This window comes from Lissotriton helveticus, chromosome 8, assembly GCF_964261635.1.
Source record: "Lissotriton helveticus chromosome 8, aLisHel1.1, whole genome shotgun sequence".
In the NCBI taxonomy this organism is placed as follows: domain Eukaryota; kingdom Metazoa; phylum Chordata; class Amphibia; order Caudata; family Salamandridae; genus Lissotriton; species Lissotriton helveticus.
In genome coordinates, this window is record NC_136069.1 from 185,557,943 (window position 1) to 185,584,510 (window position 26,568).

The window sequence follows — 26,568 nt, forward strand, 5'->3', positions numbered from 1 at the left end:
ATTGCTGGCGCTGGCCCGAGAGGCCCAAGGACTTGGCCGTAGCCCTTAAAACGCTCAAGCGCATGGTCTGCCTTGTCGCCAAAGAGGCGACGGCCATCGAACGTCATGTCCATAAGCATGTTCTGGACATCTGCCGAGAAGTTGGCGGACCTCAGCCAGGCGTGGCGTCTGACCGCCACCGTCGTTGCCATCGCTCTACCCAGCGAGTCAGTGGTATCCAGCCCACACCGGATGGAATACTTGGCTGCATCCCGGCCCTCCACAAGGGCTTGGCCGAGTTTGGCCCGTACCTCCAACGGACACTCTGGCAGCACTTCCGCGACCTTATCCCACACAGAGTGGGTGTAACGTCCCAAGAGGCAGGCGGTGTTAGAAGACCGCAGGCCGAGGCTAAGGGATGAGAAGATCTTCTTCCCATACTGGTCATACCTCTTGGATTCCCGATCCGGGGGGGCGGACGGGAATGCGGTCTGGGAATTGGAGGCCTGGATGACCAGGCTCTCGGGGGTAGGGTGGGAGGACAGGAAACATGGGTCGCCTGGGGCTGGGCGGTGGCGTCTGGCCACGTTCCTATCTACGGGCGAACCCGTAGCGGGCTTGGACCAAGTGCCCAGAAGAACGTCGGTCAAGGCCTCATTAAAGGGCAGCAGAGGCTCAGCCGAGCTTGACTGCGGTTTAAGGACCTCAGTGAGGAGGTTAGTCCTCACGGCTGCGACGGGGAGCTCAAGGCCCAAGGCCTTGGCAGCCCTCATCAGCACCACACTATAAGTTGCCCCCTCCTCCGATGCCACGGAAGGAGGGGAGACAAAACCAGTGTCTGGAGAGGTGTCCAGGCCACTGGCCTCCCCAAGGTCTCCTGCCCAGTCCTCATGAGACTGACACTCCCTGGTCAGAGGGTCCTCAGACCCCTCCCAGTCCTCTTCATCACCCATCTCCTGAAATTCAGGGTTCTCATCTAATGGGGCCTGTTCGTAGAGATGGAACTCTCCAACCGGCGTCTGGAGCGGCGCCCATCGGGGCCGTCCCGACGCCGGAACAGGAACGAAGGTGGAACCGGGGACGGCGCCGCCTGAGGCCGGCGCCGGAGGCGACACCTGAGGGTCCGACGCCGGGGAGGTCGTCAGATCCACCGGCGACGAACCAGATCCCGAAGGAGGACCAACGGCATCGGGCCCGAAGGCGTCGGAACAACTGGACCCCTCGGCGCCGGCGGCGTCGGGACAACGGGGACCTGCGGCGCCGGGCCCGAAGGCGTCGGCGGCGTCGGGGCCGGAGCCGCCGACCCGCTAGGGCCCCCAGACGGGTCCGCTGGGCCCGAAGGCGCCGCGGAGCCCCTCGGAGGAGAGAGTTTCCTCATGGCCATGAGGAAGCGCTCTATCTCCGGTGTCGCATTCAGCCCAGGGACCGGAGGGTGTGGAGCCGAACGCGGCGCCCGCGACTCTGACGGAGCCGCGTGGGTGGTGTCACCCGAACCCCCGGCCGCATCGCGCGAGCGTCGGGGGGAGTCCGAGGAGCGATGACGCTGCTTGGACTTCTTGTGCCTCTTACCTGATGACGACTTCGACCCGGAGGAGTGCGGCCTACTCTCGGAGCTGTGGTGGCTCCGAGCCCGCGACCTGTCCCTCGACCTCCCATAGGATCGGGACCTCTCACGGCGCGGGGCCGACTGCCGGAGTTCGAGGCGCCTACGGGACCGCTCCCGCCTGGCTTTCGAAGAGAGGGCCCGGGAGTCGGAGCAGGCCTTGTCGTCGTGGTCGACGCCCAAACACGGCAAACAGACGCGGTGAGGATCCGTGACCGACATCAGCCGGTCGCAATCGTCACAAGGCTTGAAGCCGGGCATCCCTAAAGGCACCGTTTCGGAGTCGAGAGACTCGAAATAGCAATCAAAAAGGATCAAAAAAGTTAGTCAAAAAGTGACTAGGGTTACTGCTTTTTCCAGATCTGCGCTTGCTGGCGCGGAAAAAAGAAGAACTGACGTCAGCATGCGGAGGCGGCGTCTAAGTACTCCGACGACGTCATCACGGCGCCCACGACGCCGACGACGGACGCGGAGCCGCAGACGACGCCTACCGACGCGCAAGGGTACTGCTACGCAAAAATTTCCGGATCCAGTCTGACGCCTGGGGATATTCTAAGGTAAGGAATCTAATACTAACGTGTCTCTTTCAGATGCTGGGACGAGACCGACCTGGACAAGCGGGCCGACAGCAATTTCATCCGGCGCTCCCACCGGGACTTCGGTTTGAGGTGCTGACAAGCGTCGCAGTCCGCAGAGTCATGGTACTCGTCCACACATCACATACAGACAGGGTGAGGGTCCGTCGTCGACATCTGACATGCACAAGAAGTACACGCCTTGAAGCCCGAAGGCATTTGCACGCTGTTCCTCAACGCAAAAGCGTAGAAAGAAGACCTGAAAACAGGTCAGGACATGATTCGGATCCGTGTTTCACGCATAAAAGAAAAAAAAAACTGATGTCAGTGGGGTGGAGCTTACGTGACCTTGCTGACGTCATGCCTGCGGACGATGTCAGGGCGGAGTCACGTGGTACCACTGCCCCCACCCCCCCTGGAGCGCAGAGATGGTGTGGCAAAGAAGATTTTCCAGGTTCAGTCTCACGCCTAATTCTACGCTAAGGAATCTGCGGCTAGTAGTCTCTATCAGATACTGATGTCAGTGTGCCGGGAGGGGCATATATGGCTCCGTGGACGTCACGTCCGTGTACGACGTCAGGGCAGAGCCGTGCAGCACCGCCCCGGCGCGCAGAGGTGCTGCTGCGGAAAAGTTTTCCGGATCCAATCTGACGCCTGGGGATATTCTAAGTTAAGGAATCTGGAGCTAGATGATCAGATCTTCATCTTATGTTCCCGCAGGTACTTCAGCTTCAGCCGCAGACAAGCGTCGCACTCCTCGGAGTTGTGGTATTCCCACAAGCACCACATACAAATCGTGTGTGGATTCGTCGCTGACATCTGCCGCGTACAGGTCTCACAAGACTTGAAGCAGCAGCCATCGCACTCTGTTCCCGGATGCAAAAAGGCCCAAAAACAAAAATAGGAGACGACAACTGACGTCAGCGCGCCAGGAGGGACTTATATGGTCCCACTGATGTCACGTTTGTGGTCGACGTCAGGGCGAAGCCATGCGACGCCGTCTCCCTGCGCGCAGAGGTACTGTTGAGGATGCTCCGGATCCAGATTGATGCTTGGAAGATATTCTAAGTTAAGGAATCTGCGGCTAGATATCTCTATCAGATCTGGTCATTACGAGTTTCCCAGCTACATAATGGCTGCACTGAAAACAATGGTGCTTGGTATCAAACAACTCATCTTAATAAATCCATACTGATGCCAGTATGGATTTATGAGGACAAGCACTCAGAGGTCAGGCGCCCCATATAACCCTACTAGTTACTTAGTATGTACCTTCCTGCCTGCCACCACAGACTAGTTTATGAGCCCCTGCAAAGGAGAGCCCACGCTCTCAGAGTTCAGGAACAATGCCTGCTCCGCAGAAGGTGTTCCCACCTCCTCCAACAGGATGGCTTGCGATTTAGAATATCAAAGCCATAGTTTCCAAAGCCTCTACCGCCTTTGATATGTGACCCTGGCTTCCCCCAGACCTGGGAAATGCCACCCCTGACCTGGGGCCCATTTGGCACCAGAGGAGGAGGGAAATTAGATATTTAGGAGGTGTGTTTTATTCAAAGGATAGTCACACCCCGAAAACAGGCTACCTGAAGAGAACAGCTAAAGAAGGGTTTCACCATCTTGATATTTGGTGAAATAGGGACTTCTGGGTCAGGAGTATGCCTACTCCCCACAGGAATAGGTTATATAGGGGTGTAGTCGTCCTAATGGCAGGTAGCCCACTGGGTACTACCATTTACTCCACTAAATGCCTCTAAATTGTGTATTTAGCGGTTCCCCTGACCAGATTAGTCTTCCTGGGAACTGAAGAGGACAAATAAAAGACGACACCACAGGAACTAAGGGCCTGCATCAAATTTGGTACCAAACCCTGCCAAGCTACTTGCTCCTTGGCAGTTGCAAAGACCTGACTCGTCCTGTAGCTGCGCATCATCCCCAACACTTTGAGGACTGCCCAGCACTTCAACAACCAGCTATCATCTCCTGTGGGGTGAAGGAGCCATCTCCGTACATCTGCAGGCACCAACCGCATCTGTTCGGATCACAGTGTTGCTGCCTTCGGGCCAACCAAAGCAGCATCATTTCAGGAGGAGGTCTTCGTGGCTCTAGGTCAGTCCCATCTCTCTGCCGAATTTCGAGATGTTTGACCCTCCAGGAGCACCCCTGCACCAATACTCTGAATACCAGGCCACATGTATCGCCAAGGCTTGTTCTTCGCTGTCTTGGAAGTCTTCCTACACAACAAAGGACTACAGGACAGAAGTGATCCATGACGAGAGTGGTCCTGCTGTTTTGTTTTCTTTCCCTCTGCACCCAAGCTCCACAGCCCAGGGCTGTGACTCCTGACTACATCAGGGGTCCTCACGATCGGAGCCCCAATTTGTGTTCACCCAGACTTGCCCCAAGCCCCTCCTTGCAGCCTTTCTTTCAGGTCCCCACTGACTTCTACGGTGTAGTGCTCAAGGCTACCATCCTGACTAACACCGCTGCACCCTGACACCCCAGGGCAGATAACCCGAAACTGCTGGTTGTTCGGACCTTGGCCCCCTGACACCTTAAGTCCAAAGGGCACTCCTGAAGTCCGCCTGCAAGTATCTGTTTGCTGTGTATGCTTTCCTACCATAGGATAACATTACAGCATTCAAGTCTCATACCTCAAAAACTGTTATCGGAGCATTTTTTACTGTTTTCTGTAAAATCGATAACTTCAAAAGTACTTAAGAGTATTCTAAAGATCTTGGTGTCTAAATTCCTATGAAAATCTAATTAATTTTTATAAATTGGTCTTAGAATTCTTGTTGAGTGTATGAACCATTTATTAACCCTCCGCTATGATAAGCCTAAACTGCCCAACCACACTACCACATATAGAGCACTTTGGATTATTAAAGTAAGCCCTGTGAACTAATCAGGGTTGTCTGGAATTTTGCATGGTGTGTCCTTACACTGGGACTACTATATAAAGCCAGCTTCCTACGAGTGTGCAGAGCCCTTTTGATACCAATACCTGCTGTCAACGTGGGAGAGCAATCGAAAACATTTCCATTCAGGCTAGTGTCTGGGGACATTTAAAAGGTGATGAATCCGCAGGTAGATGTATCCATCAGAAAGGTATCCATCAGAAAGAGTTTTAAGGAAGGTAAGTAAACTGTTTTTTTGATGGATACTTCCAATCATAGATTCCTTAATTTTAGATCACATATACAAGCAGAATCTCTCAAAAAGGTGGAAGGTCTGAGCAGGGGACTCAAATCAAAAAGTCATGCAGAACTAATTGGGCAAAATACCCATTTGTGCTGATCTGGTTCTCAAGGCACTAGTGCTTGAAGAATGTGTGCACGGGCATCCATGTTGCAGCCTGTTAGATGTTCAGGAGAAGAACATCCCTTGCTAAGGCCGTTGTGGCAGCTTTAATTCAGGTGGAATGAACCGTAGAGGGGCTTTCTTGGCCTAAGCATAGCATGTTTTAATGCATAGTATGATGCACCTTGACAAAGCCTTTTCTGTACTGTGTTCTCCATCATCACATTCGCAAACCCCACAAAGTGACTACCGTCCACATCATACTCCATGTGTTCACTATAAAAGCTTAAAGCTCTCTTGGGATAAAGTCAATGGAGCCTCTCCTCCTCTTTTGTGGGATGTGGCAGATATAAAACACAAAAAGAGTGAAAGACTACCCCATATGGAAAGGCAACACAATATTGGAAGGCTAGGCAGTCCAGGCCCTCAGTATAAACTTGTCAGGAAAGAAAGTGGTGTATGGAGGTTGCACTCACAGCTACAGCAGTTCACTGACACAGCACACAGAAGTAATTGCAATAAGGAATGCTATTTTGAGGGCAAGGAGCTTGAGGGAACAGATATTCATAAGCTCAAACCATGTACATTGAAGCATGATGCAGGGCCTCTGAGGAAATATATGCATCAAACCTTTCACGAGTCAAACAACGAACCATCCGATATATTGGCCAGCAAGAGATCAAGATGGTGGTCCCAAACTAGGCCAGAACCTTTACTCAGCTTCCAGAAAAAAAAGATTTGGTCAAGGGATATCTGGCTTTGAGGCTCACATCCACCATTTTAGACAGCAAACCAAAACTACTCAGTTGACACCAATCAATCTCAACTCATGTTGGTGAGTACATTTGGGTGCAGGATCCTGCACTTTTGCAAAGACAGAAGTTTCTCCAGAAGTATTACACTGATTTGAGGACATGTGCTCAGGCTCAGGAGATTGGGGTAACCCACTCTTCCAAACCCATGAGTGGATATCAACATGACAAAAGTAAAGTCTGTACTGACCTTTGTCAGAACTCGAGACAGGAGATGCAGAAGTCCTGTGTTCCACAGCAGATGGAATAAATCTCCTACAGAAAAAGATGGTGGAAACTCCAGAGTACAATATTCTCTACACTGTTTGTTCTTGTAAATGGTGGTCAAATCCATATAGGCAATGGTGATCAGATCCATATACAATGGTCGCAGATGTCCAGTGCCACCCTTGGATGAAGATGGTACCCATGGTCTGCCAGCAGATGTCTTCTCAATTATTCTTCTAGAACATTCTGCAACCCTGCCAGGTGGTTCAACACCATGAAGGTCACCTGCTGATGCAACCACTTCCAAAGGTGTAGTGACTCTGCTAAAGTCTACAAGTGGCCCCTAAATGTGAGCCCCCCCAAAACTAAATGATTTTAGTAATTTAACACTAACAATGGCAGCGCAGTAGTGAATAGCTGCAGTCCAGAACAATACAAGGGACAGTAGCTGAAATCCATTATAATGACACGTAGACTCTGAAAATGCTTTTTAGTACCCCAGTAATTTATATATCGCTGTTAACAGGTCATCTTTTACAATCATTGTTTTATGTCGCTCTTTTTGGAAAGTTTTTAAAACATTGGTACTTCATGCAAAGATTTTAATTAACTGTGCACTTATTAATAGTGCCTCCACGCACAACATCCATGACCTCCATGTTGCCCTGCTTACTGCTGTACCACATGGGGGTTGTATTGTCCAGGAAGATCAGCCTTTCCTTGATGGCCAGTTGGAAGGCTTTGAGAACCAATCACATGGCATGAAGGTTCAACTGGTAGATGTAGAGCTGATACTCCCTGAAGAATACAGCCCCATTATCTTCACGGCTCCAAGTCACACACATCAAGGTGTGATATCTAAACAACCCATTCGGTGTCGATGGCCCAGTCTTCACAATCCTTACAGTCAAGGCTGGCTCGTAGTACAAATTTTGTAGATCTTGTCCATCCTGACAAAACAGAACTTTTGCTTCCTGCTACCTTTCGGGTCCATCTTTCTCTCCATATCGCGGGGACACGCCAGGATGGCGCCACCATGCGCTCTATAAACTACTTTATTATTATTATTATTATCGACGTACACTTGTCACAGGATTTCAAATGGTGAGCGAAACCGAACAGAACCACAATCGGAAGGAAAGTGTTGTTCAATCCAATAATGCAATGGGAGTTTGCGACCCACATACACAGATGGGAAGAAGGGCTCAACCCAAAGATGCAACAGAGCCTCTAAATCAAAGTAGGGTTTAGTTCATTGAGGTCAATCCATGCTATATGTGTAAGATGTCAGAAGCTTGCACAGGTTTTTCTTGACTGGTACATTTTCTGTTTGATAGACGCTTGCATTGATGCTACCAGCCCTGTGCATATTAGTAAGGTGGGGTTCGTGTACGTACTCTGTGCAAGGAAAACATGCACTACTTGTGCAGTCTTGGACCTTGTAGATGAATGAAATCAGCTTTCATTGTTGCTGCCCTGCTATATGTCTCTTGTGTGTGAGAAAAACTTGCACTGCTGCTGCCTAAGCTGTATATATTTACATTGTGAAGCACGCTTGGACAGCTGCTTCCATGCTGTACTCGTTCCGTACAACCTACTGAGGCTCAAAACACTGTTTCCACTCTACAAAAGCCATTACTATTCAGCTGATGAATGATTGTTCTTATTGATCTTATGGAAACCTCCTCCAGTGTTAATCATGTTGCCTACATCTTAACCTTTTTTTCTTTTAAAGTATTCCTCCTATGATGATGAGGTATTATAGCATCACACTTATATCACAGACTATATCTGCAACCGAGAAAATCTTTACAGGCAAGACGTTTTATAAACGCATTTGCCAACTTAATCCATCTGCTTAAAGTTTTCGTAAATATTTCAGTGCATTCAGGTACAAGAAACATATAGTTTAGAACTACAATAGTTTACACATACTCGTACAAACTCTCCCGTGTTAGGACTGCTTTATTATCCATTATCTTTGAAAAAAAACTACTCCTTGAGATATCTTCATATGTGGACTCAAATTCAGCAACCTGATCATGAATATTTTCCGGAACTACAACAGGTTCATTTGAATCTCTGTGAAGAAAAAAATACACAGAAATGAATGAATAATTAAATCAACAATATAAACCAAACATGTTTTGAAACATTTACTAGACAAAATACTGATGCATTCTTGTGCACACACTCAATGGGTTAGTTTATTTTCAATGATCACAAAAAAAAGTTACATTTCATCAACGACTACCAAGGCAAGCCAGTGAGATGCTTTCAAATCTCATACAATTAAGTTAGTGAATGCTAGCTTTTAGAATGTACTAAAATCAATTAAGCTGCTTTTAATGAACAGAAGAATACGTTACTTACCTTCACTAACGTTTTTTCTAATTGCCGCTTCCCACAGACTCCTTAAATGAAACCCTTACCAGGGCTAATGATAAACATGGCTTGAGTCTTGCCCACCATATATTAAGATCTCTGCCGTCCCTACAGAAATCTCTGTTCCTTCAGAGGACCTGGTTTATGGCAGCTCCTCTGAGGGACCTGAAGGCTTGGTAAACAGCCACCATGTTTCAGGCAGCTGCTCATCAACCCTTTTCGCTTCCCAAAACAAACCAAGAACCTTTCTCATAGGGTGTGGAAGTTATTTTTCTTCCTTTACAGTTCTTGACTGCAAGGGTTTTTCTGGCAGCCCTGAACTAAAAGGAACAAAAATATCAGTCTATTGGCCTTAAAGAGGGTGGGCGGTATGATTCTTCAACACTGACAAGTGAAGTCAAACTATTTATTTTGGTGTTTAATTCCCAGAGATGGATGAAATTAATGAATAAAGAAACCATTTCTTAACCCTCAACCCAAACTCCTAGATTAGTCTACAAAGAAGTTGGGTGTGTCCACTCAAACAGTGTAAGGAGTAAAATGTGGCTATGGTGATTCTTATGAACGTACAAGTTACTTACGTTCGGTAACGATGTATCTGATAGAGACGATTCTAGCCACAGATTCCTTAATGTAGATTTATCTCCAGGCGTGAGACTGGACCCTGAAAATCTTTTGCCTCAGCATCCCTGCACGCCGGGGGTGGTACCATGTGACTCCAACCTGACGTCGTCCGCGGCGTCAGCAAAGTCACATAAGTCCCACCCCGGTGCGCTGTCAGTTTTGTTCAGAGAATTTTTTCCGCGCCAGAACGCGGAGCCACCACAAACAAAACTGTTAGAGCATGAGAACAGTGTGCGAAAAAAAGCAATAAAACAGCAAGAAAGAAGTGGATGGTGAAGAACAGCACCATTAGGGACAGTGCCAGGCACTGTGTTACTGAAAGTCTTGGAAGGGAAAGAACAAGGCACCGCTTCAGAGAAGCAACCCCGCAAAGCAAAGACGATAACCACCCTGGAGGCAGAAAACATATGAAGAAATGTCATAGTAGACGACAGAAGTCTGCAGTCGCAGTTTACAATAGTGAAGGACAACAATCCGGAACAGATGAATAACGATAAATTACCCAAGACAACACCATCAAGGTGTGTCATCTCCCCTGTAAAAAGCTAAGGGCTGAGGCCCAGTCAAGAGACCCCAACTCAGAAGACTGCAGAGGAGTCAGAAAACCCCAAGCAATGAAAAAGTGAAAAGTATGAGTGGGCTGCACACTAGAATACCAAGGTGTAGGGATTCAGAAGTACACATGAACCTGCCGTCCAAGTAACGGAAGGAAGGAATGGAACACAGACAGAACCAAGCATCCTGCGGAGGGGGGAGGGATGAAAAAGGACACTCGCAGAAGACAAAGCCACCCAGAGGGAGGCGAGCGCAGAAGACCCACTTGAAGGTCCTCGCAGAACGGGGAGGAAGGGCGGGTCGTGAAGGAATCTGCGGCTAGAATCGGCTCTACCAGATACATCGTTACCTAAGGTAAGTAACTTGTACATCTGATAGAGACTACTAACCACAGATTCCTTAACGTAGAATAGATAACCTAGACATACCCAGAGGGGAGGAGGGTCTGCGAGAAAACCTCACCAGCTTGGAGAAACACAGGGTCCTAACAGTGGATGTACCATGGAGACAGGAAGGAAGTTCCAGCCCCTTCCAAGAAGAAGTTAGCAAGCACAAGGCGAAGGGACGGCCAGGACACCCCAAACCTACCTGAGGTACAAAGGGCATCCGCCAGAAACCCCCGGAGGGACAGACAGCACCAAAAGAGTACCAAGGAAGAAAGAAAGAACTACCCAAACCTCAAGGAGAAAAGGTGGAAACGGAGGTAGAGCTCGCCGCAGGAGAACACACACACAGTGAAGAGGACAGCTGAATTGGAATCACCCCCAAGGCAATGGGCAAGGCAGAACCGGCCCCATAGAACAGAAGCGCAGGCGTGATACAGACACAGTCGTGCAAAGCTCAAGTTGAACAAGGGGCAGGAGCACAAGGGTACACGCCAAGGCCCACGAAGGGGGACCGTAACAACCAGACGAGTGCAGCCAGCAGCTGGCGAAGATCATGAAGCAGTACGCCCACGACAAGCCAGGCGCAAGATGAAGGTAGAGGCAAGGGAACCCCAGAACAAGTCCCAGAGAAGGACCGTTCCAGAGACACAACCCGACCCGCGAAAGAAGTGGGACCAGCCCGAAGATAGGAAGGAGAAATACGTAGGACGGACCTGAGCCGTCAAACAGAGCCCAGGAGAATACCAGGAGTATCCTAGCCACCCCTGGAACACCAGGTAGAAACGTCGGACAACAAGGTAGAAACACAACTACACTAAGCCGCAGACGTAAGCCCAAAGTCGGACTGGCGATACAGCGGATACCTGAGCAGAACAGAACCTGGAGCAGCGCAAGCTGCGCCATGACAAAATGCGCCAAGACAGAAGCAAAAAGACCGCACCAAGCGGAGTACAATGACGCCAAGAAAGGCTAGGAACCCGAGAAGGTGTCCACACCGCCCAACTTACGACAAGCCTACACAATATCTACAAGTACCCCACCTAGGGTATGACACGTCCCAAAACAAACATGGGAACCCTCTTAGGGAAAACAACCCGCAGCAGAGGTCAAGAACATAAAGGACCAGTGGGTAGCACCACAGACGGCTTACCAATCAGCCAAAAATTACACAGATGGTCCAACTTGAGGACCTATACAGCTTCATCAACAGCCAAAAAACACACAAGCTAAAGTGCTGTACCAGCAGCCAACAGTACAGAGGGGCCAACGTAAGGATCCTAAAGGCATCTCTAGTCACACAGAACACAGACGGGCAAAACAAAAACACTAGGCCCAAAGATAAAGGTGGGATAAACGTCTCCCAGAATACACCTAATGTCCGACAAGCCGAAGCTTACGGAGGGGGAGGAAGAGGACGGAGCCCCGCAAAGAGTCGTTGAATGGCGGAGTCCGCGTGGGTGTTAAATGAAAGAATCCCATCAAAAGGCAGGTCAACAAGACGCTCCTTAAAACTCTCCAGAAAAACGCCATCCCGCAATCAAGCATGGCGGCGAAGAGCCACAGAGCTTGCCATAGCGCGGCAGAGAGAATCAGAAACATCCAAGGCCGAATGGAGAATAAATGCAGCTAACTCCCGTCCATCCAGCACATGGTGCCGCAGATCAGCGCCGGCACCTTCATTTGAGGAGCGAGACAGAAGGGACTCTGGAATCCCACAGGCTGGAAATAGCCTTAGCCAACACACAAAGTGTGTTGAGTGCTTGCAAGCAGCACTAATGTAGGCGAAGATGTTACACCCCCAGAAGTCCAACCTCCGGACCTCCTGTGACGGAGGGAGCAACACTGCAGGCAAATAAGGAAAGGCGGTCTGCACGTGAGGGCCCTGGGCAGAAGGTGGAAAGAAAGGAAGACTGGATTGTGCGGAGCAAGACAGTGCCGGTGGAGGAGCGGCTAAGGCACCGGATCCCCCGTGGCAGGACACCCAGGGCCCCCATAGGAGAGTTGTGGAGCGAAGCTTCAAATGGAAGCAGCAGCTCCCCTCCACTACTGCCCTGGTGGAGCACTTCCAACAAATGGTCTATAGGGAATGGAATGACCAGGTTGCCCATTTGCAAAATCCCAGCGGGCGTGGAAATACACCTGCCTCTGTAGGGCACTGCGGGGGAGAGAGCAAATCCTCCGTGGGGCGAAGGCTGCAAGCTAAGCCGCCCATCCCAGAGTGCAACTGGAGGAGGAAACAGCCAGCCCCTGTAGGGTGGAAGATCCATGGACGAGTGGGGAACCCGAGGGGTCTCTGGAGAAGACGGAGAACCCTGCGGGGCAACCAACCGCCAGAGGCAGAAGAGAGGGTTCGGGGGCTGTGGCCGCGGAGGGGGCAAACAGCCGTCCCGGGAAGACGCTGGGGAAAAAGCAACGACGCGGCGTCCAGTATCCGGTGAAGAGGACACAAGGAGCTGACAAACCTCCGGAGAGGAAGGGACCTCAAGCGACGAGTCGACTACCTGACGCCAAACAGCGCCATGGAGTCTGCCATCGGCGCCAGTGTGTCCTGGAGTGGCCCTCAGGGGTGCCGATTCGACCTCCACCACCACGTGCTTCCTAGGAGAATCGGGTGAGGTTGGAGCCGAAGCGGCTAATGAACGTCGCCGAAAAGGCGCCGGCTCAACCTCCGACAAGGCAGTCGCCTGCATAGAGGACCGAGAGGGACTCATGGAGGCGCCCCAGGCACCGATCACCACCCGCGGTGCCGCCAGGGGAGGAAAGTCTTTGGAAACTGGGGGGTATGGCCCTGTGGACTGAAGTGGGGTTGGGCCCAATATATGTAGAAAAACAAGTACCCACACTTCCTATCGTTTAGTCTCAAATGATTTAAAGCAAGAAATGAACCAACTTTATCATGTTCATCTCGGCAATTACTTATGCCTTTTATTAGTTTTTTTGGAAAAAATGGTATTTTTTAGAAAGAGAACAAGGAGTTCTCCACAAACATAGCCACACGTTTTTAGTGAGTGATTTTTACAACAACATATGTGCAAACATAGAAAAACAAACAGTCAATACATTTCATTTCATGATATGACGTGAGTTTAAAACAAAACGGTTGGAAAAAAGAATAGTGCAATCAAATACGATGTCAAAATTATTATTAAATAGACATCAATGCATACATGCGATCATATCCAAAATACTAAAGTGCCAACAGATATTTTTAAATCAATAAGGTTCAGTTCCCTTTGTCAACAACAAACTTTTTCAATATTTTAGGATTTTATCCTTTTTAATCCTTTTATGCCGACGCGTTTCAAGTGTGGGTGTCCTGTACCCACACCCTCATCAGGGCTGAGTGAATCTTTTTCCAATCCTTATCCTAGTGATAAAAAACATATATGTGCTTGTTAAAACCCACTTCCTTAGGTTTTCAATTTTTTAGAAATGGTAAACAAAACAAGGCGCCTTACCTCTGGGTTGTAGAGGTACTAAGGATTAGACGAAACTGTTCTGAGTTAACTAATTTTGAGACACATGCAGCAACATTCTGCGATGAAATGATCAAGAGAGGCTACCCAAAAAAATTGTTAAAGCATTCCGCCAAAAGAGCAAGATATACCCCAAGGGAAGAGCTCCTTCAAATAAAACCAAAAAAGGAACTGAACAAATTGGTTTGTGTCACCACATATGGGGCCCACACCAACAAATTCAGACAAATAATACTGCGAAATTGGCACCTACTGGAGGGTTTGGAAAACCCCCTGGAGAAACCAATTTTCGCGATGAGAAAAAATCCAAGTATTGGCCAACAAATCATTCGGGCAGACAGCTATGTCGCTAAGCCTAAAAGTGATCTTATATCACAGTGGAAATTAAAACCAATAACTGGACACCACAAATGCGGTATGTGTGCCTCCTGTAGTAGCACCGTAGAAGGAAATGAATTCTGCCACAGTGGCATCAAATGGAGACACGAGATGCACACAAACTGCAAGAGCAAGAATGTAGTTTATGCAATAATGTGTGCGTGTAACAAAATATATATTGGAAAAACTTGCCAACAAGTGAATGCCAGAATCACACAACACCGATCACGACTGAAGAAAAGAGTCCCGAATGCCCCAATGGTCGACCATTTCGCAGCCCTTGAACACAAGGAGTCCGACTTCACTTGGACTGTGTTATCAAGCATTGACCCTAAACATAGGTCGCCTGATGTTGAACAAGCGCTGTTACGTAAGGAAGCATACCTTATTATGAAGTTTGATAGCATCAATAAGGGATTAAACTCAATGAGTGAATTAAATAGACTGTGAGAAACTTGATTCACTACAACTCCCAGAAGGCACCTCTCTGGTGCTCTTGCAACACTCCCCCCTCATTGGTCTAAAAAGTTCTAAGAACCACACAGGCAGCAGCCGTCCCACACTGCACTGAAGATTCAGACTGATGGTTGGTGCGAGAGGAGACGCAAGCAAAACTTTGGTAAGCGGCTATCCTCGGAACGCTCAAACCAATTTAGATTTATAAATCTTAGCACAGCGCCCATGATTTAATTCCCCCCTTTTAATGTTACAGAATAAGAAAACTTCACGAGCATTCAATTAGAATAAGGATTACAGACATCACCTAAAGCGCGAGGATTCGCGGTGAGTGGCTCTGTGGCTCGCTACCTAAAGCGTATTCGTTAAACACATGTAGAAACTATAATGGCATTTCGGTCACTCGTTTTCAGAGAAACAAGTGTGAAGAGGGGTTCCGTGCAACCGATAGACGGAAAACAACAAATAATATTGACCCTCGAGGAGACATCCAGAAAGGTAAACACCTTGCCTTAGGCTTCGCATAACGGCTGAGCATCAGCATTTAATGATGTTGGGTAGATTCATTTAACATGAACCCATGTTTATATTTTTAGAAGCACGCACACCGCTTCATTCTAAAGATTCAAGTGTGGCCTTTTACCTCTACAACCCAGAGGTAAGGCGCCTTGTTTTGTTTACCATTTCTAAAAAATTGAAAACCTAAGGAAGTGGGTTTTAACAAGCACATATATGTTTTTTATCACTAGGATAAGGATTGGAAAAAGATTCACTCAGCCCTGATGAGGGTGTGGGTACAGGACACCCACACTTGAAACGCGTCGGCATAAAAGGATTAAAAAGGATAAAATCCTAAAATATTGAAAAAGTTTGTTGTTGACAAAGGGAACTGAACCTTATTGATTTAAAAATATCTGTTGGCACTTTAGTATTTTGGATATGATCGCATGTATGCATTGATGTCTATTTAATAATAATTTTGACATCGTATTTGATTGCACTATTCTTTTTTCCAACCGTTTTGTTTTAAACTCACGTCATATCATGAAATGAAATGTACTGACTGTTTGTTTTTCTATGTTTGCACATATGTTGTTGTAAAAATCACTCACTAAAAACGTGTGGCTATGTTTGTGGAGAACTCCTTGTTCTCTTTCTAAAAAATACCATTTTTTCCAAAAAAACTAATAAAAGGCATAAGTAATTGCCGAGATGAACATGATAAAGTTGGTTCATTTCTTGCTTTAAATCATTTGAGACTAAACGATAGGAAGTGTGGGTACTTGTTTTTCTACATACAGGGGAGGAAAGTCGTCGGCGCCGAAAAGGCACCAGCTCGGCCTTCGGTAAGGCAGCCTCCTGCCCAGATGACCGAGGGGGGCTCGAGGACAAACCGCGAGTTCCAGCGACCTCCTGCGACACCACAGGGAACCCCGCGTGGCTTTGTGGCGAGGCAGGGACGTCGTGGGTCAACGAGGGGAACACCATAGGGCCGCACCTCGACGACCCCAAACCCCCAAAATCTGAAGCCGTACCCATCAGCGTTGATGCCGAAGCCGCCAGCCCAGCGCATGGCAAGGGATCTGCAGATGTCTCAGGAAGAGGAGGGGCCAAAGAAGCCCGCAGAGTTATAGAATATGCCTTCATTTGGGCCCTAGTAGCCCCGACACCGGAAAACGGCGGATAGGGTGGCGACGGCGCACGTCCAGAGGAACCAGCGCCCTCTGCAGAACGAGGACAAGGCCGCGGAGACAAGCGGTAGGACTTACCAGCGTGGGAGCAATGCCCTTAGGGCCTCGGTGAAGGGCGATGCCGCAGTCAGAACTGGCAGCTTCTCGCTTCTGAGGTAAGGGACGGACGCAGTGATGAGACCGATCTGGACAAGCAGGCGGAAAGCAATTTCATCCGGCGCTCCCGCCGGGACTTTGGATTGAGATGCTGACAAGCTTCTCAGTCCGTAGAGCCATGGTGCTCACCCAAACACCACATACAAATAGGATGAGGGTCTGCCACCGACATCTGACGCTTACAAGAAGTACACGTCTTGAAACCCGAAGGCATTCGCACGCTGTTCCTCAACGCAAAGCGTTAAAATAAGGCCTGAAAACAGGTCAACGGACAGAATCCGGACCCGCGTTGCACACGGAAAAGAAGGAAACTAACACCACGCCCGAGGACGACGTCAGGGCGGTGTCACGTGGTACCACCCCGGCGCATGGGGATGCTGTGGCAAAAGATTTTCCAGGTCCAGTCTCACGCCTGAGGATAATTCTACGTTAAGGAATCTGCGGCTAGTAGTCTCTATCTGATAAAAACTATTTTCTGCCGAACAAGAAGGATACATATGTTTACGACTGATTGGATCCCCTTGAGCCAGTGAGATGTTGGTGAGGTGCTCCCTAAACTGTTTGATCTGTGGTCAGCGATGGAGGTATCCACAGAACAAAGCATTTTAGTGCCCAAGGGACACCGCTATACGTGACTTGAGAAGTACGATGTGAGAGATACACACCTGGGTCCAGCTGGTGGAAGGCCCTTCGATCCATCAATCAGAAATTACAAAGTTTAAGATAGGAGCCATGCAATGCTGTATATACACGTTTCCAATGCTTTGCTAGATGTATTTAGGTGTTCCACATGTGCATAGTATATTTACACACAGGAGTTCAGCTGATAAGAGGCATCCTGAGATCAGTTTCTTGTGGTTGACTCTCTACTTTGAAACGGTGGTAAGGTTTCATGTAGGAGTAGCACCCACTCCAGAAGAGGGTACGACTTATCAAGTAAGGAATGTATATGAACTGAGCCCTTGTCACAGAATTAGGGAGGCTTTCAACTTAATGACAAACAGGCACATTCTGAAAACCAAATGAGACATTCAAGCGCTATCTAAATAAGCCAATGAGTCACATTTTAATTAAAAGAAATAAAATAATGATTCCAGCACAGAACAATGCTTAGCAGTCTTAGCCTAAATGGGCAGAAGCTGTCAACTTTGGAATGGTAAAAGCACAGAATTCAAAGCAGAGGCCTAGGTGTGGTGCGTTATCCTGATACAGTACCTCACTTGCCACAACAATATGCAGGTATTTATCTTGAAAACATATGGCAAAAACGCAATGTACACTGCTGCTGAGGGCAAGGACTCCGAAACCGAGAATTCTGTGTCCCTCACTGCTGGAGGTGGGGAAGGGGATCCTGTGCTTCTAGCACAACACAATGTCCCACAGCTTGGGAAGCGCTCAGACCAAGATAGGCCCTTCTGAACCTTGGATTGAGTGACGCCCTGCTTTGGAGGATCAGAAGGAAGGAAGAAAAGCAAGTTAACCGCCTCCAAAATTGCAAAGAACTAATCTTAGTGTGAGCATCTTGAACTTTTCTATGTGTTTGGGTTGTGAACGGTATAGAGGCCTACTTTGAACTTGTCGCACAAGTTACTACTTGTGTAACAATATATCTGTAAGAGACATTAGTTAGTGATAGATTCCTTACCTTAGAATATTTCCCAGGCGTCAGACTGTATTTGGAAAGTTTTTCTGCTTAGCAGGACGACTGCGCGCCAGTAGGTGGCGTCAATCGGCTCCGCGTCCTTCACTGGCGTCGCGAGCGCCGAGATGACGTCACGGGGAGTACTTAGGCACCACCCATGCGCGCTGACGTCAGTTCTGTACACGACTTTCCGGGCCGAAACGCAGAGCCGTGCAAGAAACCGGCCATTGGTGCATAAAACTAGGGCCCTAAAAAGGGGATGACCTTAACCCTAGCAATCACTTTGCAGAGCGTGGAGGATGGGTGGGGCGGTAAGGAATCCATCACTAACTAATGTCTCTAAAGATATATTGTTACACAAGTAGTAACTTGTGCATCTGAAAGAGACACGTTAGTGAAAGATTACTTACCTTAGAATAGATACCCCAGCAATACCAACCCCGGAGGTGGGTCTGCGAACAGGATTACACCAAAAAGTCACGGAGCACAGAACGGCCAATGAAGCCGTCTCTCCAGACCGGACTGTCAAGGCAGTAGTGCTTTGTAAACGTGTGCAGCTAGGCCCACGTAGCTGCCTAACAAATGTCCTGCAAGGCAACGCCACGTCCCAAGGCAGTAGTGACTACTGTCGCCCTGGTTGAATGGGCATGGAATCCCACAGGAGGCTCCATCTTGGCCAAGGAGTAACATGCTTTGATGCATAGATCGCACCCCCGGAAAATGGTCCGTTTGTGCACAGCCCAACCTTTTTTGGTTCCCACGTTACCAACAAAGAGTTGATCATCCACCCGGAACTGTTGTGTACGCTGCAGAAAGAAAGCAAGCGCATGTTTTGGGTGCAGACGGTGGAGCCTCTCCTCATTCCTGGAAGGATGCGGAGGCGGAAAGAAGGTAGGCATAGTGATGGTCTGCCCGATGTGAAAGGGCTTAACAACATTTGGCAAGAAAGAAGGACGGGTCCTTAAAACCACCTTGTACGGATGGACAGAAAGGAAAGGAGGTTTGAAAGAAAGAGCCTGGAGCTCACTCACTCTTCTGGCAGAGGTGATCGCAACCAGGAAAGCAGTCTTGAGAGTAAGAAGATGCAAAGGGCAATTATGAAGAGGCTCAAAGGGAGCACACATCAGAAAAGTCAAGACAAGCCTAAAGTCCCACTGAGGTATTATGAACGGCACGGGAGGAAACGTGTGTGTAATGCCTTTGAGGAAACGGTTAACAACCGGGGACTTAAAAAGAGAAGGCTGAGCAGGAAGGCGCAAATGGCAGAAAGATAACCTTTGATAGTGCCCAAAGCAGAGCCCTGCTGGGCCAAAGACATACGAACTTCGGAAAGAGGAGACGAAAGCTTTTGCTGTGCACCATGCCACAAATCTGTTCCATCGGCAGGTGTATACCGTTTTATTGGAGGGATGCCTGGCTGCCAGAATGACATCACAGACTTCGGAAGGAAGATCGAAAGGTGTCAACTGTCTCCGCTCAATCTCCACGTATGGAGGTGGAGGCTGGACAGGTTCGGGTAGAGGACAGTCCACTACTACTGCGACAGAAGATCCTCCCAAAAGGCAGACGGATCGGGGGATCGATGCTCATATTGAGTAGCTCGGGATACCAAATTCTTCGGGCCCAGTCCGGAGCCACAAGAATGACTTTGGTCCGGTTGCGCCTGATCTTCTTCAGCACACAGGGCAGAAGTGGTATAGGCGGAAAGGTGAACATGAGACTGTAACTCCACTCGCGACAAAAAGCGTCTCACAGCGAGCACCGCCCTGGAAACTCCAGCACGCAGAACTGATGACATTGCACGTTCTCTTCGGTGGCGAATAGATCTAACCAAGGCTCTGCACACTGCAGAAAGAAACCGCGCACCACATCCGAATTCAGACACCATTCGTGATCCACCATGCACCGGCGGCTGAGTTCGTCCGCCCTGGCGTTCAGAGAACCTGCCAGGTGTTAAACCAGCAAGGTAATGCCTTGATGTTCCAGCCATTTCCAGAGGTGCAGAGTCTCCTGACATAGGCTCCAGGACCCCACCCACCATATTTGTTGCAATACCACATGGCGGTGGTGATGTCCATGAACACCTGCACTACACTTCCCCGGACAGAGGGAAGGAATGCCTTCAGTGCAAGCCGGATCGCCCGCAGCTCCAGGAGGTTGGTATGGAGCCGGGACTCCGCCGGAGACCAGAGGCCTCTGATCTCCGCCTCTCCCATGTGGCCTCCCCATCCCAGGAGGGACGCATCTATCACAACTGTGGGAAGGGAGATGGCTCTGCCACTGACCCAATCGCGGTTCGTGAGCCACCACTGCAACTGTCGTGCAGCGCCTTCCGAGATCTGGACGTGATCGGACAGTTTGCCCTGATACTATGCCCACTGGAACTTCAGGTCCCACTGCAGAGCCCGCATATGCCATCTGGCATGCTTCACCAGCAGGATACAGGAGGCCATCAGGCCCAACAGCTGGAGGGTCACCCTGACAGAAACCCGGGATAGAGGCTGAAAGGTTGGAATCATAGCCTGAATATCCCGGACTCGCTGCTCGGGAGGATAAACTCAAAACAGCGTCGAATCCAGAACCGCTCCGATGAAAGGAAGCTTCTGAGAGGGGCTCAGGTGCGACTTTGGCACATTGTTGGAGAACCCCAGCAAATGCAGGAGGTCGGCCGTAGTCTGGAGGTGGGAGACGACTGCCTGGGGCGAGCCTGCCTTCAACAGCCAGTCGTTGAGGTTGGGGAGACGGACACCCCACACCTGCGCAGATAAGCTGCGACCACCGCGTCACTTTCGTTAACACCCGAGGGGCACTGGTAAGGCCGAAGGGGAGCACGGCAAACTGAAAATGCTCCTGGCCTACCATGAACCGCAGGTAACACCGTTGGGCCAGCAGGACAGGGATGAGATAATAAGTATCCTGCAAGTCCAACGCTACCATCAAGTCCCCAGGGTCCAGGGCAGTCAGGACCTGAGCCAGAGTTAGCATCTTGAACTTCTCCTTCCGGAGGAAGCGATTGACATCCCGGAGGTCCATGATGGGACGCAAGCCGCCCTTTTCCTTCTTGGGGACCAGAAAGTAATGGGAATAACAACCACTCCCTACTTCCTGATCGGGAACGTACTCTATGCCCCCCTTGGCCAGGAGAACCGAGACTTCCTGACGGAGAAGAGCCAAATGATTCCCCGACATGCGGTGGTAAAGAGGTGGCATGGCTCGAGGTGAGGACAGAAAGAGGCGCCGGGAAACCCCTTTTGGGTAGTTGTTGCGCAATACAAATGCAAAAAAATAAAGGGGAGCGAGTAACCTTGGCAGATAATCTGCAGCACCCACTTGTCCGATGTGATCTCGCGCCAGTGGTGGAGGTGGAGGCAAACCCTGCCGCCCACTGGCGTGGGGTGCCCCCTGAAGTTCGGATTAGGAACGTTGTGAGGTTGAAGCAGTGGGGGTGGAAGTGGGCTGACCTACATGCCGGTTCTGCACAGGCTTGCTGGAGGCGAGAGCCTGGATACCCCTGCCCTGGCCACGAAAGGAACGAAACCCCAGCGTGGCAGGGTTTTTCGAGTAAAGACGCAAGGTCTTGGCCGTGGCACGAGAGTCTTTAACCCCTTCGACGCTCATGACGAGCCCAGCTCGTCATGGAGTTTCCATTGACTTCAATGGAAATTACATTGAAGAGCCAGAGGTGGCCTTAGCATCCAAGTGGTTAAAGCGCTCCAGGGAATTGTCAGCCTTATCACCAAATAGGCGGGAGCCATCGAAGGGCATGTCCATGAGCGAGCTCTGGACATCAGGTGAGAAACCAGTGGAACGCAACCAGTCATGGCGCCGCAACGCCACTGCCCAATGAATCAGGGGTGTCCAAACCACACCTGATGAACAAGTTACTTACCTTCGGTAACAATATATCTGTAAGAAACATTAGTTAGTTCGATTCCTTACCTTAGAATAACCCCCAGGCGTCAGACTGGATCCAGAAACTTTTGCGTAGCAGTACCCTTGCGTGTCGGTAGGCGTCGTCTGCGGTTACGCGTCCGTCGTCAGTGCCTGGATGATGTCGTGAGAGTACTTAGACGCCGCCCTTGCGCGCTGACATCAGTTCTTATACACAGCTTTTCCGCGCCAGAAACGCAGAGCCATGGTAAAAACCGACACTGGTGCCATGAAACTAGGGCCCTGAAAGGGATGACCTTAACCCTAGATATCGGTTCGCAGAACGGGGAGGATGGGTGGGTTGGTAATTAATCTAACTAACTAACTAATGTCTCTTACAGATATATAGTTACCGAAGTTAAGTAACTTGTGTGAGAAGTTGGCCTGGTATATGATGTTCACTATTCTAGTGAACACCTTGCACCAGTCCAAACAACCCTCATGGTGATGGTTGTTAGTCAACCTTATGGACCAGCTATCCTAGTGGTAGCGTGGACAGAACAGTCTTAGGCTAGAAGACTCTTGAGGGCGTGTAAAGCCAGCTGTTTTACCATATGTAACCCCTTGAATATCAAATGAAAGGACACCACACAGGATATATATAAAATATATATGTATTTATATACTAACACACTCCTCTGAATTCTTTATGAGATCAGAGGCAAAAGCACTTAACAAGATACTTAGTCAGAATACGTTAAGTTGCACAATTTACGGTTAGGCCCTAGGGGCGAAGCAAACCATATATTAAGAAAGTGGTATAAGTACCGCGTCATGCGAAAAGGAAAGGCCTAGGGCATCGCTGGGGCTACACTATCTGAACCTTAGTTTAGAAGTAGGAGGCCCACAGGCGGCGCGTGCAGTGTCTTTACACACACGCGTGAGTCAATGCAAAGTCAATGGGAACTTAGAAGTTAGATTTAGAAGGATTAATGACACTTCCGGTTTAGCTAGGAGGAAACTAAAAACCTAGACACTTGGATAGTCAATACCCTTGGGAGCACCGAAGAACTCGCGTTACCTAACCCACGGACGGCGGGTGCATAGGTGTGAAGATGTGTCGGGTTTCGCCGCTGAGTCCTATGGAGCCTTTGAAGAAAGATGCTGCAGGCGACCAGGATGAAGATGTCCGGGGGGGATCCACGGGTGGATCGAAGTTGAAGAGGACCTGAAAGCAGAGGGGACAGAGTCTAAGTCACTAGCCAGTGATCGGGTGGAACCAGGAAGGAACCAGACGGCGTCGAGGAGCAATCAGGTGCTGTCTTGAAGCTTGTGTCTTCAGCCACGCGGACCAGGAGGCGTCGACGACGACCAGGTGCTGGAGAGAAGCTGTCCCACGAAGGTTCTCGCAGATGGAGGGGTCGACTTCCGGATTGTAGTCAACGAGCCTTGGCAAAGGCAACCCACGCAGGATTCAAAGAAGGCTTCTGGTGCAGACCAGTAAGGTCTGCGGTGCCTCACCTTTGCAGGGAGGCAAGGGCCAGTCTGGAGCAACCAGACCAGCGATGTGATTCAAAAGGATTGTCGTCACAGTGGCTACTAGCCAACGGGCCAGCAACCGGACAACGCGTCGAGCAGAACACAAGCAAAAGGGCCCCACGCAGAACTCGTGGAGTGTGGAGGGCTGGTCTTCGGTGCAGGTGGAGCTCGGGTTCTGGGTTTCCCAGTCCCCAGAGCACAGCTTCGAGGATGCCTCAGGAGCTGCACAGTTAGCAAGTTGCAAGCTTTCCAAGATGTCCGGTCCCACGTGTCTCGTCGCCTCCACGGATCTCAGCTATGCTGCAGTCGTGAAGAGAGGGTCAGAGAGGTCTGGAAGTCTGGGTCTTGTCAGGCTCTGTGCTCGGGTTCCGGCGGGAACGTCGTCAAAGCAAGCCGCTGATTTTCTGGATGGTGCCTGGTTGCCCAGGGTGGTCACTACTTGGCCACAAGGGAGATTCTTCAGTCTTCAGCTTCAGCAGAATGTCGAAGGTCCAGAGTTTCTTGTCAAGTTTCGGTTCAGGATTAATCTAAAGTCTCAGGACTCAGCTCCTACCTTTATACAACTAAAAGGGGCTGGATTACTTTCTAGGTCCCTCCTATTGGTGGGACCAGGAGCCAGGAGCCAGGAGCGGGGGGACTCCTTGTCAATCCCCGGGTCCCTTTCGTCCCGGTTTGAACTGGGGTATGCATGGAGCACCTAATGTGCCCCAGGCAGTGTCTCATTCTATTCAGCCCTCCCTGTCCCAATACACAAAGTCCTGTCTGGGGTGGTGCTCGCACCTCTCCAGGCAGGAAACCTTTTGTCCAAACCTCCGTGACTGGAAGGACTCCCAGCAGCAGGAGGTCAGACTTGTGTCAGTGGCAGCAGCGTCCATTTTGTGACGCAGGGGCTCTGGTTAACTTTAACCGGGATAGTCAGCAACAACATGTCTTCTCCCTCTAGAAGGGTGGAATGCTACAGCCGTCGCCAGAATTGGCGAGGGGGTAGTATTCCAAAGCGTATGACACCTTATACGACATGTTTGGATAAAGCCAACCCAAAGTTAGCATTTAACCGCGAGGTTCATAATGCACTTAAGAGTATATGGTATGGCAATATCATAGAACAGCTATAAGGACATGGTTCCGAAAGCTGCAGACAGGCTCAGCTCATGCTAGAGCACCATCTCACACATAACCAAGCACTCTGCCTCCAGGATTGTTAAGGCCTGCCATAGGAGTGACTTATAGGTTACTATGTGTGTATATATAAGTAGGTATAGGAATACTACACCTAAGCAAGGGGTGATTACACGACCTTTCCCCAGCTGAGTGATCAGCCAGTTGTGTCTATTTGAGTGGCCAGCCAGGGGTGGCATAATACATGCTGAAGCCCCTGGTAGGCCTTGGTTACACCTATGCCCTGAGTACCTAGGGTACACTTCTACAGGGGCTGGCAAGGTGAACCAATTCCCAATTGTGTATGTACCTAGAGTACATGGTGTAAATTTAGAGAGAGTGCATCTGGGCTGTGGGTCTGATTAGCAGGCCCACAGCCACATCTAAGTCGAAAACCAGTAAAGCAAAAGCAAAAAGTGGGGGTGACCATAGGAAGCAGACCCTACTGTCCTACATTCATAGTAGCCCCTATTTTGCGAGTTGAATGCGCTCTAGGGGATATTGGTATAGTTATTTTTGCTTTTGCATAAGGTGTATGAATACTTTTGACAATAAATTTAGCAATCCCTGATTTAGATACAGAATTGCATTTGTGTGGTGGAGAAAAAGTAACAAAGAGTTTTGTTTTGTGAAATGGTTTTGTTCTTTCTATGTAATATAGCAAAGCTCAGGAGTGCAGGAGACCGGGGCTGGGCCGGAGCCGAGGCGGCTAAGGGACGGCGCCGGAACGGCACCGACTCGACTTCCAACAAGGCAGCCGCCTGCGTGGAGGGACGAGAGGGACCCGGGGATTGACAAGGAGTCCCCCGCCAGCCTCGACCGAGGAGGGGTCAAAAGAGGCCCGCCGACCCCTGTGGCGCCAAGGCCGACTCAACCTCTGGCGAGGCAACCACCTGCATGGAGGGACAAGAGGGGCCCGGGGAGGGACGAGGGGTCCCTCGCCAGCCTCGACCCATGATGGGACGAGGGGGGCCTGCCGACACCTGTGGCGCTGCCAGGGTCAGCAGCTGCTGGTGCCGTAGCGGCGTCACCTCGGCCTCAGAAAAGATCACCGCCTGTCCATAGGGCCGAGAGGGGCTCGGGGAAGCGACCAGAGCCCCGGCAACCTCCCGCGACACCACAGGGACTCCCACAGGAGTTTGCGGCGAAGCAGGGGCACCGTGGTACGACGGAGGGAGCCCCGAAGGGCAGCACCTCAACGGCACCACATCCTCCAAACCTGGAACCGAGCCAGTCGGCACAGGAGCCGGCGACGCCGCAGAGGGCACCGCACAACGCAAGGGATCCGCTGACGTCCCAGAAGGGGAAGGAGGAGGAGGAGACGCCAGCAAGGTCTGCAAAGCCGCCGCATAGGTCTCCATATGGGCTCTCGACGCCCCCTCAGCGGGAAACGGTGGATAGGAGGACAATAGGCGGGGCTGCACCACCCGCGGAGAGCCAACGCCCCCAAGGGCCCGGACCACGAACCGGATTCGCGCTGCATGCGGAAAAGGAAAAAACTGACGTAGGCGTGCCAGGAAGGGACTTATGTGACCTCGCTGAAGTCACGTACTACGCAGACAGCGCCTGGGTGGAGTCGCGTGATGCCGTCCCCCTGGTGCGCAGGGATCCAGTCTTGCGCCTGGGGATAATTCTAAATTAAGGAATCTGCGGCTGGTAGTCTCTATCAGATCCTTGCTATTGTAGCTGTACGGGCTCTATGGCTCTCTTCAGTAGGAGAGACCAAACCTCTTTTTTGAGGTGTAGTAGATGCTGTGGTCTTTAATGAAAGCTGGA

The 26,568-nt window shown here is 50.1% G+C and overlaps 1 protein-coding gene across 5 annotated transcripts in view; it reads right to left on the reverse strand.

Annotated features, from left to right (window-relative positions):
• Window positions 1-26,568, reverse strand: part of TTC3 (tetratricopeptide repeat domain 3) — a 1,911,479-nt gene that overhangs the window by 834,403 nt on the left and 1,050,508 nt on the right. For all 5 annotated transcript variants that reach the window (XM_078656864.1, XM_078656865.1, XM_078656863.1 and 2 more), the window contains one exon: window positions 8,412-8,558. In XM_078656864.1, coding sequence (XP_078512990.1) covers window positions 8,412-8,558 — 147 coding nt within the window. The remainder of the gene's footprint in view (window positions 1-8,411; window positions 8,559-26,568) is intronic.